General features: G+C 36.8%; 1 protein-coding gene across 1 annotated transcript in view; it reads right to left on the bottom strand.

The window, feature by feature from the left end:
- Nucleotides 1-18,058, bottom strand: part of DGKB (diacylglycerol kinase beta) — a 330,606-nt gene that overhangs the window by 296,744 nt on the left and 15,804 nt on the right. The window contains exon 2 of the mRNA XM_041418276.1: nucleotides 3,005-3,262. Within this exon, the coding sequence (XP_041274210.1) occupies nucleotides 3,005-3,074 (70 nt within the window). The 5' untranslated portion in view covers nucleotides 3,075-3,262. The remainder of the gene's footprint in view (nucleotides 1-3,004; nucleotides 3,263-18,058) is intronic.

Genomic DNA, 18,058 nt, shown 5'->3' with positions numbered 1-18,058 from the left:
GAAAACGGGCAGACAAGACGTGGTAGGAACTTCTCAAAGTCATTACAAGGACAGTAGCTGCACACAGAGCTAGGAGCAGACCTTGCTTAAGAGTACTTGCCAGAGTAGACAGACTATCATCAAGCTCACAGAAGATTAATAAAAATAACTACTGAACTAGACAAAGCGTCTTCCAGTCAGAAAGTGAAGAGCACTAGAATCCACAGGAGTAGTTTAAAGGGCTTTATACAGTGAAAGACCCACACACCTGCTTTGGAGACTAAAAAGGGAATTTATGCTTTAAGTCCAAGACAGTTGGATCTATAATGTCCATAGTTACATGAGTTATATATGCACATATGACTCAACTCCGGATGTACTTATTATCTGTGCAGTCTGTATCTAAATATAGTTTGAAATTTTCTCTGCATGACTGAAGTCAATTGATGCCAAGAGAAGCAGCTCATCTAGGTGCCACCTGAGCTCCATTTCCTCTTAAAGATAAGAAGAGTCACTTTATGTTGCTTACAACCTGTGTGGATTCCTCCATTCTTCTTGGAAATTGTAACACTTGCAGGTGTGACTGATTCCAGGACAGTTTGGCAGCAAGTTTCCTTCATAAAACAGGTATAGGTGAGACAGGCTTGCTTTCCGGATAGGGGAAAGATCAAGGACATGGTTTCAGACTGAGCTTCAACCTCAGCAGACTCAAACCCAAATCCCTCACTCCTCTAAGCGTGCCCTGCTGTGGAGCAGAACAGTGTCACCCTTCCTACACTGGATCCACACTAAGGCTTGCAGATTTGGGAGGTGGTGCGTGCTTGTGCCCTGGGCAGAGGCTGTCGTAAGTTAAACATTGTCTCACTCTGTAGCCACCTTAAGCTGAGGAGATTCAGTTCAAAAAGGGAACTGTGTAAGGAGTTTTCTCCTGATCAAGAAGTCAATATGCAAAACACCACCAAATGCATTTTAAAGAGAATACTTTCTGCATAAATAGACATATGAAGTACCTAAAATGGATCAGCAAACCTTCTTAACCAAATTGACTTAGGGTCCAAAGAAGAGCAGAAATTTAAATCCCCCTGTACTTAACTTCCTACAGGTTCAAGTTCAAGGCAGCTCAGCACATGTCCTGTTCCCCAGCTAACAGTATCTGTTCTGAATCCACAAAGAACTGCACCCAGGGGAAAGGCCCAGCGGAGAAGTTTGTGGAGGACTGTTTCCCATGGAATGTAACCCACCTCAGAATGTGGGAAGAGAGTGAGGAGTGATAGAGCAGTTTGGTGAGCAACTGGCATCCTGCCACAACCAACCCACCACAGCTGTATAAAAGCAATATCGACTTCCAGTGATCTTATTAGGCAGAAGTGACTATCAGCCTCTAAGAGTATGATCCAAGGCAGATGGGTTTTTGGTAGACTATACTCTTTGTTCTAATACTCTAGTACTACAGCTTGATGCAAACTGAAATAGAATATATAAATACTGTATTTTTAAAATTCAAGGAAGTTAAAAACTTAAATAGTTAAAATAATGTTGCAATTTAGGTAAAATTAAGTAAAGTCTCTACACCAAACTGAAAGGCAGAGCAAATGACAAACCTACATATCAGAGGGTAAATGCAAAACAAATGACCTCTCCATGAATTCCTCACTTATTCCAAAGTCCTGCAGGGAAACCCACTCCTTAGCACAAGGCACACCTGGGTACTCATCACCATCACTGGTTGGTAGACACCTGCCACAAAGTCAAACCTCCCCAGAGTGTCACCTTCTAACACCCAGATCAGCCTTCTGTCCTGCAGGAGAACCACCGGTACTTCCAAAGTTCCATGCTGGACAAAAATGAGCAATGCTTTTTTTTTTTTTTTTTTTGACTGAGGACTTTTGTCGTTTAGGATTTTTTAATTAATATTATTTTTTTAAACTGAATCAAACTACCAAGTCACCAAATGAAATTTGGTGATTTTCACTTCATTGCCTTTCCAAGTTCAACAAAGACAATGAAATAGCAAAGCAATTATATATCCAATCATTACAAAATTCCATATAATTTAATTATTATTTAGTAATAAGATATCTGTTGTCACAACCTTTTGTATCTTGCCATGTTACATAAAAAATATATCAAATTCAAAAATATTGATACAATTTTTTTTTAAATTGTATTTTAAAGTCTTAGATCACGCAGTTAAAGATACTGTTATAGAGTCCTTTAGTCAAAAATTCAAATTAAGGTCTATATCTGGGGTTTATTCCTTTAGCATAATACACAAAAAGTTACATATTACTAATATTTTTTTCCTAATTGCCTCGGAAACTGAACTATTTACATAAAAAGTATCACATTTCACATTTCATAAAAACTAGCATCTTTTCATTACAGAGGAGCAGAGGAAGCTTGACAGACAATATATTTTTCTTTAATGTACACACACAAACCTGAACACAAACAGATTCAAACAATTTCCCTGACACCAACAGTTCTACTAAAACAATGGCTCTGAACTACTGCGTGTGCAAGAAGTGCTGGAGAAGCAAAGGGAAGCCAAAAGTAAAGAAATATCTTAAATGCCTTTTTTTCCCCCACATGGAAGGCAAATGTTTTGGCAAACCTTGCACTGAGGCTTAAGTTATAACAACACATAGGAAAAAAACCCCACATAACTTTCTATGTCTATTAGAAATCTTCAAATTCAGATATTGAAACAAAATGAAGAAAAATAACTTGAAAACATTTTTCCAGGAAGCACTAAATATTTTCTAAAGTGATTTTTTAATGGCTCTATTATGCTTACTATTTATTTGGTGATGTAATTTCAAACAAGATTATTCATATAAAAAATGTGAAATAGAGAGCTTTCTTCACAATGGTCTCTGAAAGCAATGAATCATCAACATAAAACGTGGGTGTGTTCTTTCTAAACTGTGAACAGTATCAATAATAAAAAAAAATTATATTCTACATTCAAAATACTCTTAGTTTTTCTTTAGCCATAACATTAAATATTTTTAAAATTACTTACATTCTGCATATTTCTGAAGTTGAGAGAACTCTCCAGGGCTAAGGTTAACCCACTTCTCCTGGCTCGTCATACTGGCAGTAAGGGTCCTCCTATATCAGAAGAATACTCCTTTCGACCCAGGTGTTATAAACTCCATAAAGATTTTTAACTTCAGCTCACAGTGTCTGGAGAGTGCTGAGATGGTATCAGTCGATGTGGATGAAATTTTCAATGCTATGAACTGTTCCAAGTGTGTTGGTTCAGTGGTGAGTTACAGCACTGTTAAAAGAGCAAATATTAAACACAGCATAAATATCAAATATACCAGAATAAAATACAAAATATTAAATACCAGGATACAGTAGTCTTCTTGTGGAAATACTTGTAACTAATAAATACTTTCTCCTATACAGTTTTGCTCAAAATATTTCCATACTGTATTTGTCTGTAAATAGTTTTATATGTATTTCCAAACTGATTTTTTTTAATTCCAAGTGCTTATGTTCAGAATTCATTAAAAATTATCAACTGTTTATGATCAAATGTATCTGGACATACTTTATGGAGATGTTCCCAATTTAGTAACAACCACTGAAATAGCAGATACTATCTTATCAGTAAACTTAGCTCCTTATGATTCTAAAATTGAATTGCTGTAACTGGATTTTTACCCAGCTATGTTGTTATTCAGCACTACATGGCCTTGTCAGAAATTCTATGAAGCTTCTAACTCTCCATGACAAAATTAAATGGATTCTGCAGTTTGCTGAGAAGTCCACAAAAGAACTATACAAATATTAACTATTGTAACAAAATAATAGAGGTTTGATTTCTAGAACATCACAGCATTGCTGGTCACTAGTGAAAATCAAATATAACTGTTGGTACCATCACAAATCAGTTCATGGGGGAAAAAAAATCAAATTGTGGGTGCCTTCTCATCCCAATTTTATGTAGTTTCCACCTCTGTAGGAAAAACCCTCTGCCCTCTGACAGCAATGAATTATCAACACCGTTCCTGGAACATCAGGTAGGCTACTTTTTGTCTAATTTTAGCCATCTGAGACCCAGGTATCTCATTTGAGATTGTCATCTCAGGCACTCCCTTTCATCATCACAAAGAGCCAGGTGGCCCAGGCAGCAATTAATCCTTCCAGTTTCAACATAGGCTTAAAACGTGATGATTGCCTTCTGTGGTATTTATCTTTTATTGATTACAGAGGTTGCCCAAAAGACTATTTTAGACTAGAAAGCTAATTTTAGACTGCAAGTGGAATCTCTTCCCATGTATAGCAATGTATAAGGTTTAAATTACAAAAAGAGCAAACAAAAAATTCAGACCAAAAGAGATTAACACAGCAATGGAATGAGTGTCAAGGAGCAAGATGTTGGTAGCTAAGAAAGAATAGAAAAAGTAGTCATGAGGGGAAAGAAAGGAAAAACAAAAAAATTACTAGGAACAGAAGCATGGGTTTTAAAAAAACCCACATTAACCCAATCAGACAACATCTTTTTTTTTTTCCTGTTTTACATATACAAGTGTCATCACTGGACAAAGAAACTCATGCAGACACTAAGGAAGACCCCTCAGTCCCAGAGCTTTCATTGCTCTCAGACCCTTCCTTGTGAATAATTTGAATGCATGGACTATACCATGAGTAAGGGTCTAAATACAATAACAGCTGTCTTGCCTTTTAAAAAATTGTACCAGAACAGATTCCTCTGCTCTTCATCTCCTCCGTTAGGAAAAAAACTATGATGAGTTGGAAGATCTAGAATCTGATTGAATACATAATATAATTGTATAATATAATTGAAAAAATAACAAAAACTATCAGGAGCATGGAGATTGGGATGAAAAAATGAAACATTAATGTAAATAAAACTGGTCAAGTACAAGGCACATCGGTACTCAAATCTCTGAATCAATGTCAGTGCCTGAAAAAGGTCAGAAACTACAAAAGCTAAACTTGCTATTTAGTAAGAAAAGTTATCATTCCGTCTTGTGAACTTCAATACTTTTACTGATCTCAAGAAAAACTACTATGGTCAATTGGGTCATTTTAATCAAATTAGAGATGTTTCATTTCTGGCAGTTGATTAGATTGTATTGAAGACAGTTTTATATCTTCAAGCACGTATATATATTTTTATAATCTTGGCAACTTATTAGATTTTATTGATTTTTTAAAATTGTATTTGCTTAACTGATTTAACATAACAAAAATTTTCGACCATAATTTCAACCAGTTTTACTATTTACATCATCCTTAACTACGTTAGCTTCATTAGCTACAAAAACTAACATTTCTGAATACTGTAAATTTAGAGATTATCTTGATTATTTAATATGCATATTTGTGATAAACAGCTTATCACTAGAATTACTACAGCTAGCAAGGTAATGATGCTGTGCACTCTGGTCTGATCAATCCATTCATATGTAATACCTTTAGTTGACCACAGTCTACAAAGTTTGTTGCATACACAGTTCATCAGAAGGGAAAACAGATCTAATTACCAACTCTGATATCCTTTCCCCACAACAGACACCCAGGCTCTACAGCCTAGACCCAGAATTGTAACAAAACATACACGTCCTGAATGAGATGGCAGCAATGGAAAAAACGTAGTATGGACATGGCAGCTCACAGGAAAGAAGACATAGTTTATGCCTAAGACAGCAGCTATCATGGAACATACAACAGAATTTAAGGTTACATTTTTGTTCTGGACAACTCTCAAATGCAAGTTCTGTCCTTTGAAAGGGAAGCCTGTGGGAGACATAGTGGATCTAATTAATCCCAGTGTAATTTGGGAACAGGAAAGGAGAGGTAGGCAGTCAGTCCTCTGAGGGTGGCTCACTGGTCTTTGGACTGCAGCCAGGTCCTGACTCCACCTCAGTATATGTGATGCAGAAATACATAGACACATAATGGGGAAGATTTCACCAAAAGGAAAAAGAATCTTCTAGGTACTTCCTTTCTTCACTTTCCTCTTAGGTTCAGCTGCAGAGTCCCAAACAAGCAAAGATCCCTGCATCGCTTAGTTTTTCACAGTTGTACCTTTTACAGTGACATTTTCCCATTTTATGTAGATAATATTGTGGTTATAAGAAAACAAACAGCATACAGACACTGATGACAAAAGTCAATGTATAACACAATGTATATTGTGTTATTTGTTAAGGTACACACTGGAAGATCATTTATATACTATTCAAATATCCCAATTTCTGTAAAATAAAATATTAGCTTATTTGTATTATCTTTTTCAGAAGTGCTTAATATAAATTCACTTCTTTACACTTTATTTTAGTGCTCATTAAGTACTTCAGGAAGACTATGCAGTGAGAAACCTATAGATAAGTATATGAATAGGAAAGTAGTATGAACAATAATACTATCACATAGGAAAAAAAGAACATTGAACTACAACAGTAATCAAATGTGCTTGCTGGTAGGAAAAATAAAGATCAGCAGCTCTAAACAGATCACACACAGTGATCTGACCTGTTCATGCAGAGATAAATTTTTTTAAGAATACAATACAGCATACAGTTAAAATACATACAACATCAGGTAGGAACTTTCCAGCAATCCTCTAAGAGTTCAGCCTATTCTGGGCAACTCAGATTGGTGCATACATTTTGTTAATATACACTTAGGCAAGATTCACAGCCCTCTCAGCAAGACACAAAGCAGGCCTTACAAATAAGAGAAACTAGAAACATGACATTAACAAACCATTCATTTAATCACAAAATGAAATAGAAAAAAAAAAATCTTCCTATAGCCACTGACTATAATAAGTCTTAGAACTCCACTCTCCTTTTTATAACATGTTTTCCTTTATGGATTTGAAAGTTTATTAAGTGTTCTGTCAGGATTCCTACCAGGCCACATATCCAAACTAGGAAGCAAAGCTTTGTTAAAAACTATACAAATCAAATTACTTAGCATTCAGCCAACATTGCTAACCAACTTAGATTTCCAGGAATTCCCCATGCCACCAAAATCCTCAGCTTCTCTACAGAAGCCTGGCTGAGAAAAGAAAAATGAATATATGATGGAAGGAAAAAACCAGAGAGGCAAATTCCCCATATGCCAACCTCATGACTCAATCTCATTCCATCTCATCCAGTCCTCTCTATAAGGAAAGATGAGTTTTCGAGAGTATTCAGGGCAAAATAAATTGCATCAGTCCCACAAAACTGATCAACAACACCAATTTGAGCTTCAAACTTGGACCCATGGAGACACGTCCAGGTTCTCAACCAACGCAACCTGGAAGGCAGGGGAGCTTCTTTTGAGGTCCAACCTCACTGCCTTGTCTGAAAGCACGACACTCATCTTAATACAACCATTAAGGGACTTATTTCTCTTCACCATAACAGGAACGCTAAGAACAGCCTAGAAACTGGCTCTTAAACTTGCTCAGCCATCTTTTGCTTTCCACCAGCCTTTCCATAATGTCCATCTCACACACAAGTTCAACAGCTGCCAGTTAGTCCGTGAATGGGGCACAGGATAAAGCTATAGCAAGTTTCCTTCCACAGAAACTCCAGTTTTCCACAACAGAACTGATTAATGATTTTTGCCTGAACAATAGGAATAAATAACATAGAATATTTTATACCTTAATTGCTATGGAGGCTGCAGCAATTATGCCTATCAAGAACTCTTCTGTACAGAATGTACTTAGTATTTCCTTCAGTGGGGTCCTACATTTTCACCATGTTTAGCTAGATCCTGTGATTTTTAGTGCAGGTGACATAATGGATTTTCCAGAGGAGAATTTTTACATGTCAGATAACACATGTTTACATGTCTGCCTGAAAATATTCTTCAAAAAAAACCAAAACATGCTAACAGTCATTCATTTCTTGCCTACAAATGTAGGCATTATGTACCGGTATACAAGACATGTGCAGGTGTCGTGCAATTGATTTTACACTTTGTAGAGAACAATGCCTTTAGCGTCAGAAATACTCCAATTTGCAAGGTTTAAAGTTTAGTATGAAGAGCTTGATGCGCAAGAAATCAAACCAAAATATCCAATATTCACCATTCTAGTTTCTTTACTTTCAAATACAAAAGTAGTGTAATTATTTATAATTGATGCCAGATTAATGGCATGAATGAAAAAAATGAAGCCACATAACAAAACACAACAGTTTTTTCCTACATACACTGCATATTTTACATAAAAACATCCCTTGTTTTGCACTGAATTTAGTATAGAGTCCTTTTAGTGGCACACTTTTTTTCCTTCAATTCAGTAAAGGATGTTTACTGATATAAATTTACACAATTCTGAAATATAAACTATAAACACTGACACACTGAAATCAGTGATAGTTTCTGTATCAAGCTGAAAATCTCTCCCTTTAAGGAAGTGACGGGCACAACTCAAAAACACACTTGTTCTACTGACTACTTTATTCCCAGGTGTACTAGTCTGGGACATGTAAAGGCATCCATTTAAATTTTAATACAAAAGATATGGACTGTATTCCTCAGAGAAGCAATTACTCAAATTCACTTTCTTGAATTATTTATATGGAATATATCAGTAAACACTAAGAAGACATGCAGCACAAACCCTGTTGTAGCATGTACTTGAATCTTTGAAAACATTTCACCAATACTATAGTTTGTGACAGGGAAAAATATTAGCAACAAAAATGGAGGATTGATAAAAACCAAACAGAATGCAAGATGTCAACATCACTGAGTACAGTTAGACTCATTTAAGAGCGGTTTAATAATTGAAGTAAAGTTGTTAAGAATAATAATGTTAAAAAAGGGAGATACCAAAAGGAGAGTGTGGAATAAAACCCAAGAGAAACAAGTGATGCACAATACAACTGCTCACCTGAGAAGCAATCAGCCAATTCCTCCCAGTTTATACCCTCAGCATGACATTCTACGATATGGAACATCCCTCTGGCCAGCTGCCCTGGCTATGCTCCCTCCCTGCTCCTTGTGCAGTTCCTCACTGGCAGAGCATGGGAAACTGAAAAGTCCTTGGCTTAGGGTAAGCACTACTTAGCAACAACCAAACACTCTGTTATCAGCATAATTCTCATAGTAAATCCAAAACACAGCTCTGTACCAGCTACTAAGTTTAAAACTAACCCTCTCCTAGCCAAAACCAGGACACTCTCCAGGTACCTTAACTTCATCATATGAATTAGTTAAAAGCAACTTCTGATTGATCTTAAATTTTACAACTGCTAGGCTTGCTATTTCCAGCTTGTTACACTAATTATCTACCAAGTCAGAAGAACTATATTCAAATTTCCCAGTGTTTTTTTCATTAAAAGAAATATTGAAATAAACGAAACCTGAGCAGAATCTGGGACAAGGAAATACCACAACATTTCTGCTGATTCATCAAAAGTATATAAAAGCTTTTTTTTTCTTTAAATAATACAGCTGAACAAACTAAAAAAATAAAAAAAAAAAAAACCACAACCACTGGAATTTATTTTATGCTTATGAGAGAAGTACTACATAATTCAAAAATCTCCTCCAAGTGAGAGTCATGGAACTGTTCCCAATCTTAAAAACGTCTCAGGAACTATTTTACAAAAACAGATTTATAAAGTGAAAATTGGAAGAGAGAAGTTGAGGAGCTATTCATCCTTCTTACTATTTTATATCAATGACTAAACAAGAAAAATTTTCCATAGGGCTACTAAAATTTGAAACCCTTTTTTATGACTAAATTATCACACTGAATAACATGTTGATTTTGTAAGTGACTAATTAAAAACACATTAAAACTTGGAGGGGTAAAAGAAAAAAAGAGAGGAAAAAAATTGACCCCAACAAAAGTAGAAAATAAACTGTTCAGACAAAAAGATTTCTAGACAGCTGGTAGTATTTCAAAATTGGTGCATTTAAAAAGCACATACTATTTGAATATTAAAGGTGCTAAAAGAAGGCTGAATCACTAAAGCTTAGACTGATATTCTTTAATAAATAGAGAAAAGCAATCTATAACAGAAAGCATTGGATTTTATAGTTATATCTATGTAATCTGTAATAAATTCTCTGGAACACAGCACATTAGGCTGTCCACTAGATTAACCCCTCTGATGAGAGGATGAATCAGTCTCTCAAACAATTCCTTCCACATCACCCACCACTATTTCTATAAATCCACTAAAACGCCTCCAAAATCCTGGATTAAACATCCTGAGGACAGCCGCTGCCATCTTCCCCAGGAAAGCCAGCTCCAGAAGCGCCTCCCTGGACATGAGCTCTACACAGACCTCCCCACAACCAGCAGGACAAGTATTTGAGCACATTTCAACAGAGGTTAAGGTCTTTGACTGTTATCTGCCACATGTTCTTCCTCTTTTCTTTAATTCCCTCTCATGGGGCAACCTCTAAATTCTGCCTAACAATTAACTTTTGTTGGCAGTAAACTACAGGGATTTTTTTTTTGTTTAACTGTTGGATTTAATTAATCTCTCCATATTTAGGTGCTCTAGGGGTGATTGCATTACAGAGAGCAAAGCTGAAAAGTGTAATTTATAACTGGAAAAGAATTTGGATGATCCATAATTTCCTGGGGCAGAAATTCCTACTTCATGCTCGGAAATAAGCCTTTGAAGAGATGTTCTTTATTCTTGTGACAAAAATGCTCCACAGCACTAGAGGAAAAGATTTGTTAACTGCTGTCCTCATTCAAACGCTTTGTGTAATTTTAAAATAAACTGGGAACAGGGCAATGGAATTCCTCATAGAAAGCTTGTGAAAATATGAGCCTGATTTAATCAATAGGAAATCTGTATAGAAAATAAAGATAGGTCAGCAGGCAGATTAAAGAATTTAATAGGGAAAGTCCATGCCAGATTGTTTCTATTTCTATTGTTTTCTATTATGTGGATTTTTTATTTTTTCCCCCAGGGAGAAGGCTATATGGAGAAGTTGATTAAATTATTGCAGTCCACTCTCCACTGGGATAGCGTGGGGCCTCCTATACAACTACAAATGTTTTGTATGTCTTCATTAGCTTTACTATAAAAAAATTCAGTGATAGTGAGATACCAAATAGGTTATCAAAGTAAGGTGGCCCCTTGCCTACAAGGACACATAATCTGCATCTGAAGTAAACTATGTGGTGGCAGCAGCATCTCAAAGTACAATTCCCCATTCACCCAGAAAACTCCTGACCCGTTCAAATTCAGCTCTCAGAAGACAGTAACATCTAGGTTTGTGAAGGATCAGTGAGCATTGCCATTCGTACGTTCCTAGAATTTGCTCTGATGACACATCCACACTGACACTAGAGGTGGGGATGGACAAGTAGAGCATGAGTGAGGCAGTTTTACTGAAACAAAGCAGAAAGGAAAATCCAAGTTGGCTCAGCACCACAAGCATCAGAGCAGGCTCTGCACCTCTGCCTGACCTCTTGTGCACATGTCCAAGGGATGCAAAAGTCCAGGCTGTCATAGGCCCACAGTTCTCAATACCAGAAACCATTACCTAAAGGCAGCTTGGCTTCACACCCTTCTACACCAGAAACACACCTTGAGTCTCCTCTTTTTATATCCTCAGTGATTTCCCTGCAGTTCATATACTGCCATTGAGTAAACTGAGACAGAGAACTGGCATTTGCAGGCCTACACTCTAGAGATCTGGTCAGAGATGGAAGTGCATTTTCTGACTAAGGGTCCTTCATTTGATTGTCTGTCTGTCCATCGCACCCAGACAGATTTACAAACACAGACTTTAACACATTGCCCCAGCTTTCAGATAGGAAAACCCTATATCTTCATGGTTAGCTGGGCTGACTTTTTTTCAGAGGGGTATGAGAAAGCAACAGTGAAATCTATGTTCTCCACCTGCTGACTTCAGTATATTACTTACCTCAGGATCCTTTCTAGTTAAGAAGTGACAATATTCCCATGGAATTTTTAACAAATAAAAATTGGTATCTGATTTCCCTTTTACTTGACAAAGGTACATAATCACAGTTTTACACAATTTTTGTGTTCTTTTTCCATGACATTCAGTTTTCAATATGAAAGCTCACTTTTGTTAATTTGAGTTTCTCAGTGCTTTTCCCATCTTAAAGGGAATAAGAAAAAACAGTCTCCTTTTTCCCTTGGGAATCCTTTGTCTGAGCTAGCTTACATCATGCTTGCATTTTAAATATATTTTTTCTCTTGAGAGAGTCTCTGCATTTCTGTTATCTTTTTCTAGCATGTTTTTCTCTGGAATTCTACCTAATTATTTTCTCTCTTTAAGTGTTGCAATTAATTTTTCTTAGATTTAGCCTATATTTTTAAACAGTAGTCCTTGACATTGAAATTATTGGTACTGCATGTATGATTCTCTATAGACAGGCGAAGAGTGGGACTGGCAAAAAGAAATATTTTCTAATACATGAAACTTTCAGAAAAAAACCTTTGCTCAGGTCTCAGAACAGATGCAGGAAATCCCAAGCTAAGTGAAGGTTAAGATCAATTTTAACTTATGGCACATAATTATGTGGTTTGAGAGAAAAGGGTAGCTGGTATCCTATTGCAGGTCTGGAACACACACACATAACCCTTCAGGATTTGGTTCGAGTTTTGCTTGCTTTGTCTATAGACTGCTAAATACATGCTGGGGGCACACTGGCAGGACTTTGCCCCTCCTGATGCCTTGAGAGCAACAGCATTGCCTGTGTTCACCAGCCTGTGAAGACAAATGCCCAGTTTTGCCAAAATCCACTTCCTTTTGCCTATAGGACTGACAAAATTTGGAACAACCTACTTAGATACAGTAACAAACCACGCCTATATAGGCCTGAAAAGAGGCACAGAAAAAACACGTGGGGAGTATCTTTTTACTCCAGTGAGCTACTCACCTTAAAAATGCAGTTGTTGGATAAAAAAATCTGAACCTGCTTAGTAAGACTTTAGCTTGAAATTTGAAACAATTTCCCCTGACTTTGCTGGATGCTGCTGCTTGTGTTTCCTCATCATCCGCAACTCCCCTGGGGAACCACACAATTTTGCCCAAGGGAATTTTAATCCTATCCACAAATTGTAGTCAAGAGCCAAACAATTACTAAACAATCTTCATGCAGCAACACTTTTACAGTGCAGGTCTGCCTTTTTTTGCTATTGCTGTATTTACCATAAACTAAAAATCATCTATATGTTTACTTCTGAATCACATCATCACTTAAACCATTAATCATTTTTTGTGCAATTCATTTTCACCAGAGTTTTAAAAAGCAAAACATAAACAATGTTTTATACATTCCTTTTCCATTTCTTTCAAAATTAATAAATAAATACATCTACTGAGGAATGAAACATTTAATCTATTTTGAATATATTTTTAAGCCTTACATCAAAACAGCTTATATATTAGAATATTATAACTAATGAAAAGCCAGAAATCAAAAAGGGTATTAAAGTGAGGAAAGTAGAATAAATACACAAACACAAAAAGAAACTCAATGATTCATTGTTGTTTCTGTGCTTAAATTGTTGAAGAATTCCTTTTCAATGACAAAGAAAAAAGCATAATAAAATGGATGGCAACTGAGTAACACTACATTTGTGCTTCTATACGAGGAAAAATTACATGATTAAATCTCCTGGACTCCACTCCCACACAGAACAGAAGTATCAGGTAAGAGCACTACCATTCCTGGTAATACTAACTAGAGATGTACTACCTCCATGAATTTATATTCTTAACTTGAACAGAAGCACCACTAATTGTAAACAATTGCAAACCTGTATCTATCGCATATCTACAGAAGCTTTCTGCCATCAACCTGCAATCCCTTCTGTTGGCTTTGTTGGTTTCTCAGCAGAAACACTGGGATAAACACTCTGCACTTGATGCACTGCAAGTCAGATGTTCAAGTCCTTCTTACGCGTTTCCCTTGCTTCCAAATTTATGATCCTAAAATTTAACTTTTAGAACACACCTGTACAACTACCTTAAGCCAACTGAAGGTTTACTCACTGAAACAAAGGTATCTCAAACAGAAATGTTTAAAATTTGCTTTACACTGGCAAATAAAGAATTTAAAAATTGGTCCTGTAGAACTTCAACGCAATCCTGAGTATGGCAAAATTACCTACAATACTTATGCTCAGCTTTCTATTACTAAAGAGAAACTACGAAGAAAAAACTTGTAAATTATGAATAGGCACAAGCTTGTTAAGTTACATTTCATCTCGCATTGGCTTTCAACTTTTTCACCCTATATGTGCTTTATATACTTCAGTTTGTACTTAGAAAATTGTAATAGCTCTTCCATCTACTTGTAAAAAGTCATCATTAAAGGTCTAAATGCTTTATGGGAAGGCTGCATATGAAATATTTATATTACAGAGGTTGAATTCCAATGAAATCTTTCAAGACAGGAATGAATATAAAAACAATTTTTTAAAAAGCATAATTTTTAGGGGTTGAGAATTAGTCTTTTTTCTACCTTTCTGATTCAATCCATGAAAGTTTTCAAACAAAGAGATTTTCTAAAGTCCCTTGTGTTGTCTATCTCACCAAAAGGCAGAGTATGTACTTATGTAACACTCTTCTTTGCCACCCATGTAAAACTCACTGCCATCAACTGGAGGATGGGTGAATTTTGAAAACAGTTATGTTCATAGAAACCATAGGGTCATAGAATGGTTTGGGTTGGAAGGGCTCTTGAAGATCATCCAGTTCCAACACCCCTACCGAGGGCAGGGACACCTTTCACCAGACCAGGTTTCATGCAGTCCCATCCAACCTGCCCTTGAACACCTCCAAGGATGGGATATCCACAACTTTTCTGGACAGCCTCCAGAGACTCACCAGTTCCAGTGCCTCATCACCCTCACAGTGAAGAATATCTGTTTATTAAGTGATTTGTTTTTTATGAGTCATTCCTTTCACATGCCCTGTATTAAAATATGCACAGTTGAATCCTTCTACATATGAAATAAGCCTAAAAGAGTTTACTCTACTTATACCCTCTTTATATCACAAGAATATCACAGCTATGTAATCTGTCACTCAGTTTACTAACGTCATCCCATTTTGGTATAGCTAAAGTCATTAAAAAAAAAAGTATTCTATTTAAATTTGTTATTCAAAACCAATTCATAAGAATTTCTTTTTCCAAAAGCTGTATTTTAAATGATAAAGTTATACTTCCTCAAGAAACAGAAGTTTTATCTTCTGAGAACTTTCACCAAAGATCATCTAAAGCCTCATAAACCCTCCATCCTCAAAAACATAAGATTAACTTAAAATAAACTTGCTTATATGTTCCAATGGATATTCACAGAACTGATTTTGCTGTACCCAAGTAACTTTTATAATTAAGAGGTTTTGCTTATATTTGCAGTCGATCAAGACAGTCCTTCTGATTTCTCATTCGAGGCATGCCATGTAACATGGGGTGTTTTACCCAAGAAAAACTTATTGCTAGCTGAAAGAAATAAAAGCAAACAAATAAAAATCACCACCGAGAAAGGTGATCCACTCTCAGGTGATAAGCATCCATACAAATCTGTGATTCAGATTTTGAGGTACTATTGTTTACACTCAGCTGCTTAGACTGCACAGACAGAAATCCCAGAGTTAAAATGAACTGGGCAAGTGAAATAATGCAGCTTGGGGAACCTATTGCTTTTTTGACCCAAACTACAGTGTCTTCACTCTGACATCCAGCACCTAAACACACTTATTTTTTCTCATTTGCTCATGAAGAATTTGCTCATTCTTTACAACCTGGCTAGACCAATGGAACAGATGAAAAATTTCAAGTCATAGCAACAACCTAACTAGAAGTTCGGTGCTTGTATTATAAAAGCAGAAACTGAGATAAGATCTACTCACTGGAGGGGAGGAATGACATCCAGGACAACTTTGAACAGCTTAGAGGTGGGTCCATGCAAACCTCTCAAGTTCAACAAGACCAAGTACAAGGTCCCAAACCTAGGTCAGGGCAGTTCCAAGCACAAATACAGGCTGGGCAGAGAATGGATTGAGAGCAGCCATGGGGAGAAGGACAGGATATTCAAGGACAAGCAGGACAACATGGCCCAACAATGTGCATCTGCAGCCCAGAAAGCCAACTATATCCTGGGCTGCATCCAAAGCAGCGTGGCCAGCAGGGCAAGGGAGGGGATTCTGCCCCTCTGCTCTGGTGAGATCCCACTGCTGCGCCCCATCCTGATCTGAAGCCCCAAAAATGGACATGGACCTACTGGAGTGAGTCCTGAGAAGGGACACAAAGATGATCAGAGGGCTGGAGTCCCTCTCCTATGGAGACAGAGGAAGTTGGGGTTTTTGGGTGAAGAAGGCTCCAGGGAAACCATGAAGCAGCATTTCAGTAACTAAAGGGGGCCTACAAGAAAGATGACTTTTTACAAGTGCAGGTAGCGATAGGACAAGGGCAACTTTAAAATGACAGAGGGAGGTTTAGGTTACATATTAGAAAGAAATTTCTTACCGTGTGAGTGGTGAAGCACTGGAACATGTTGCCCAGAGAGGTGATGGATGTCTCATTTCTAGAAACATTCAGGGTCAGGTTGGATTGGGTTTTGAGCAGCTTGGTCTGGTGGAAGGTGTCCTTAACAATGGCTGGGGGAGCAACTGGGGGTTGGGGGTTTGAAACTACATGGCCTATAAGATCCTTCCCAATCCAAACCATTGTATGATTTTGTGACTGTATCACAGACAGGACAATGGTACAGACCAACTTTCTTTTAAGAGCAAGGAATAGAAAATAAAAAAAAAAGAAAATTACTCCACTTTCCAGAAAGGAAGTTAAGAACTGAAATTCCTAAAAATTAACACAGACCTAGTGGTGAATTTTAACAAATTACTAGATCTCAGCTGGCATTACTTATTGAATTTCAAACTCATTAGACACACTGAAGCATTTGTTCTTAATTTGCTTACTATCACAAATGAAGCATGTATGGAAAAGTCAGGAACTGAACTGAGATTGTAACTGAATATATTTAAACACATACACCGTGCTAGTTTATGCAAGTCAATAGAACAATTAACAGCTTTATTTTTGTCTATTATATCAAGTTGGAACAGGTAAATTTAAGTCTAAATACCTAAAAAAAGTATTTAATAACTTAAAATAGAGCTGTAGATTATAAAAATTATCATGGATATTTCATTAACCAAGCCTCAGAATTTTAATTAAAATTCCCTGTCTCTCATGTACAGCTAGCTTTAGTTAATACACCATTAATTACTACATGAAGTAGTTCAAAGGAAGTAGATACTTTTGATGAATCCTTGTCATTTACAGATTGAACCACATATACACAACAACAGCACGACTCCAGAGATCTGGGGCTCTTTTTAGATTACTTGGGGTTTATACTGTGGTTTGCTTCAGGGTCCTGGTTTTGCTGTCACCCATGCTGGGGACCTGGTTAGAAAATGTCACGGTTCCTGTCCAGCTCCAGCAGCTCCATCCCTTAGAGCACAAGCCAGGCACTAGCCCAAATAGTGCTGGGGGGAGATCCTCAGGGCTGAGCCTACACCCCAAGGACCAGAAACTCTCCTAATGTACCCACTTGTTCATCCCAGTAAAAGCACCTTAAAAAAAAAAGGGGAAGATGGAAATTCTGAACAATGTGCCAAAACCCAATACAGATCGCTTTGTTTTGAATCTCAACTGCTGTGCTGTCTTCCCCATGAGGGAAGAATAGGTATGTACCTGAAGAAGAGTAAACAAACTATGAAAGCTGATGATGCTTGTAATACAAAACTGCAAAACCCAGATCCTCTGCTTTTGGAAGCAAAGGAGTACTCAGTGTATTTGGCCTTTTTCAGATTTTGGCCTTATTAGATACACAAAACAAAAGATTATTCAAGAGATTATTATACATGTCTAATGTTTGCTAGCAGTTTCCAGTTCTCAAGGTTCCCAGGCACAAACTGCATCACTAGATTTAGCTTACATTTCTTAAATTGGCACAACTAAAATAAGAAAGTTATTTCTTTTGGCATCTTAGAAGAATTAAAAACATTGATTTAGTATACCTAAAAAATTCACTGTAATATACACTGTTGTAAATATATATATGCC

Source organism: Onychostruthus taczanowskii, unplaced genomic scaffold (genome assembly GCF_017590055.1).
Source record: "Onychostruthus taczanowskii isolate IOZ18803 unplaced genomic scaffold, ASM1759005v1 scaffold59, whole genome shotgun sequence".
NCBI lineage: Eukaryota > Metazoa > Chordata > Aves > Passeriformes > Passeridae > Onychostruthus > Onychostruthus taczanowskii.
Note: the sequence above shows the minus strand (reverse complement) of the source record. Positions and strands in the feature narration are given on the sequence as shown.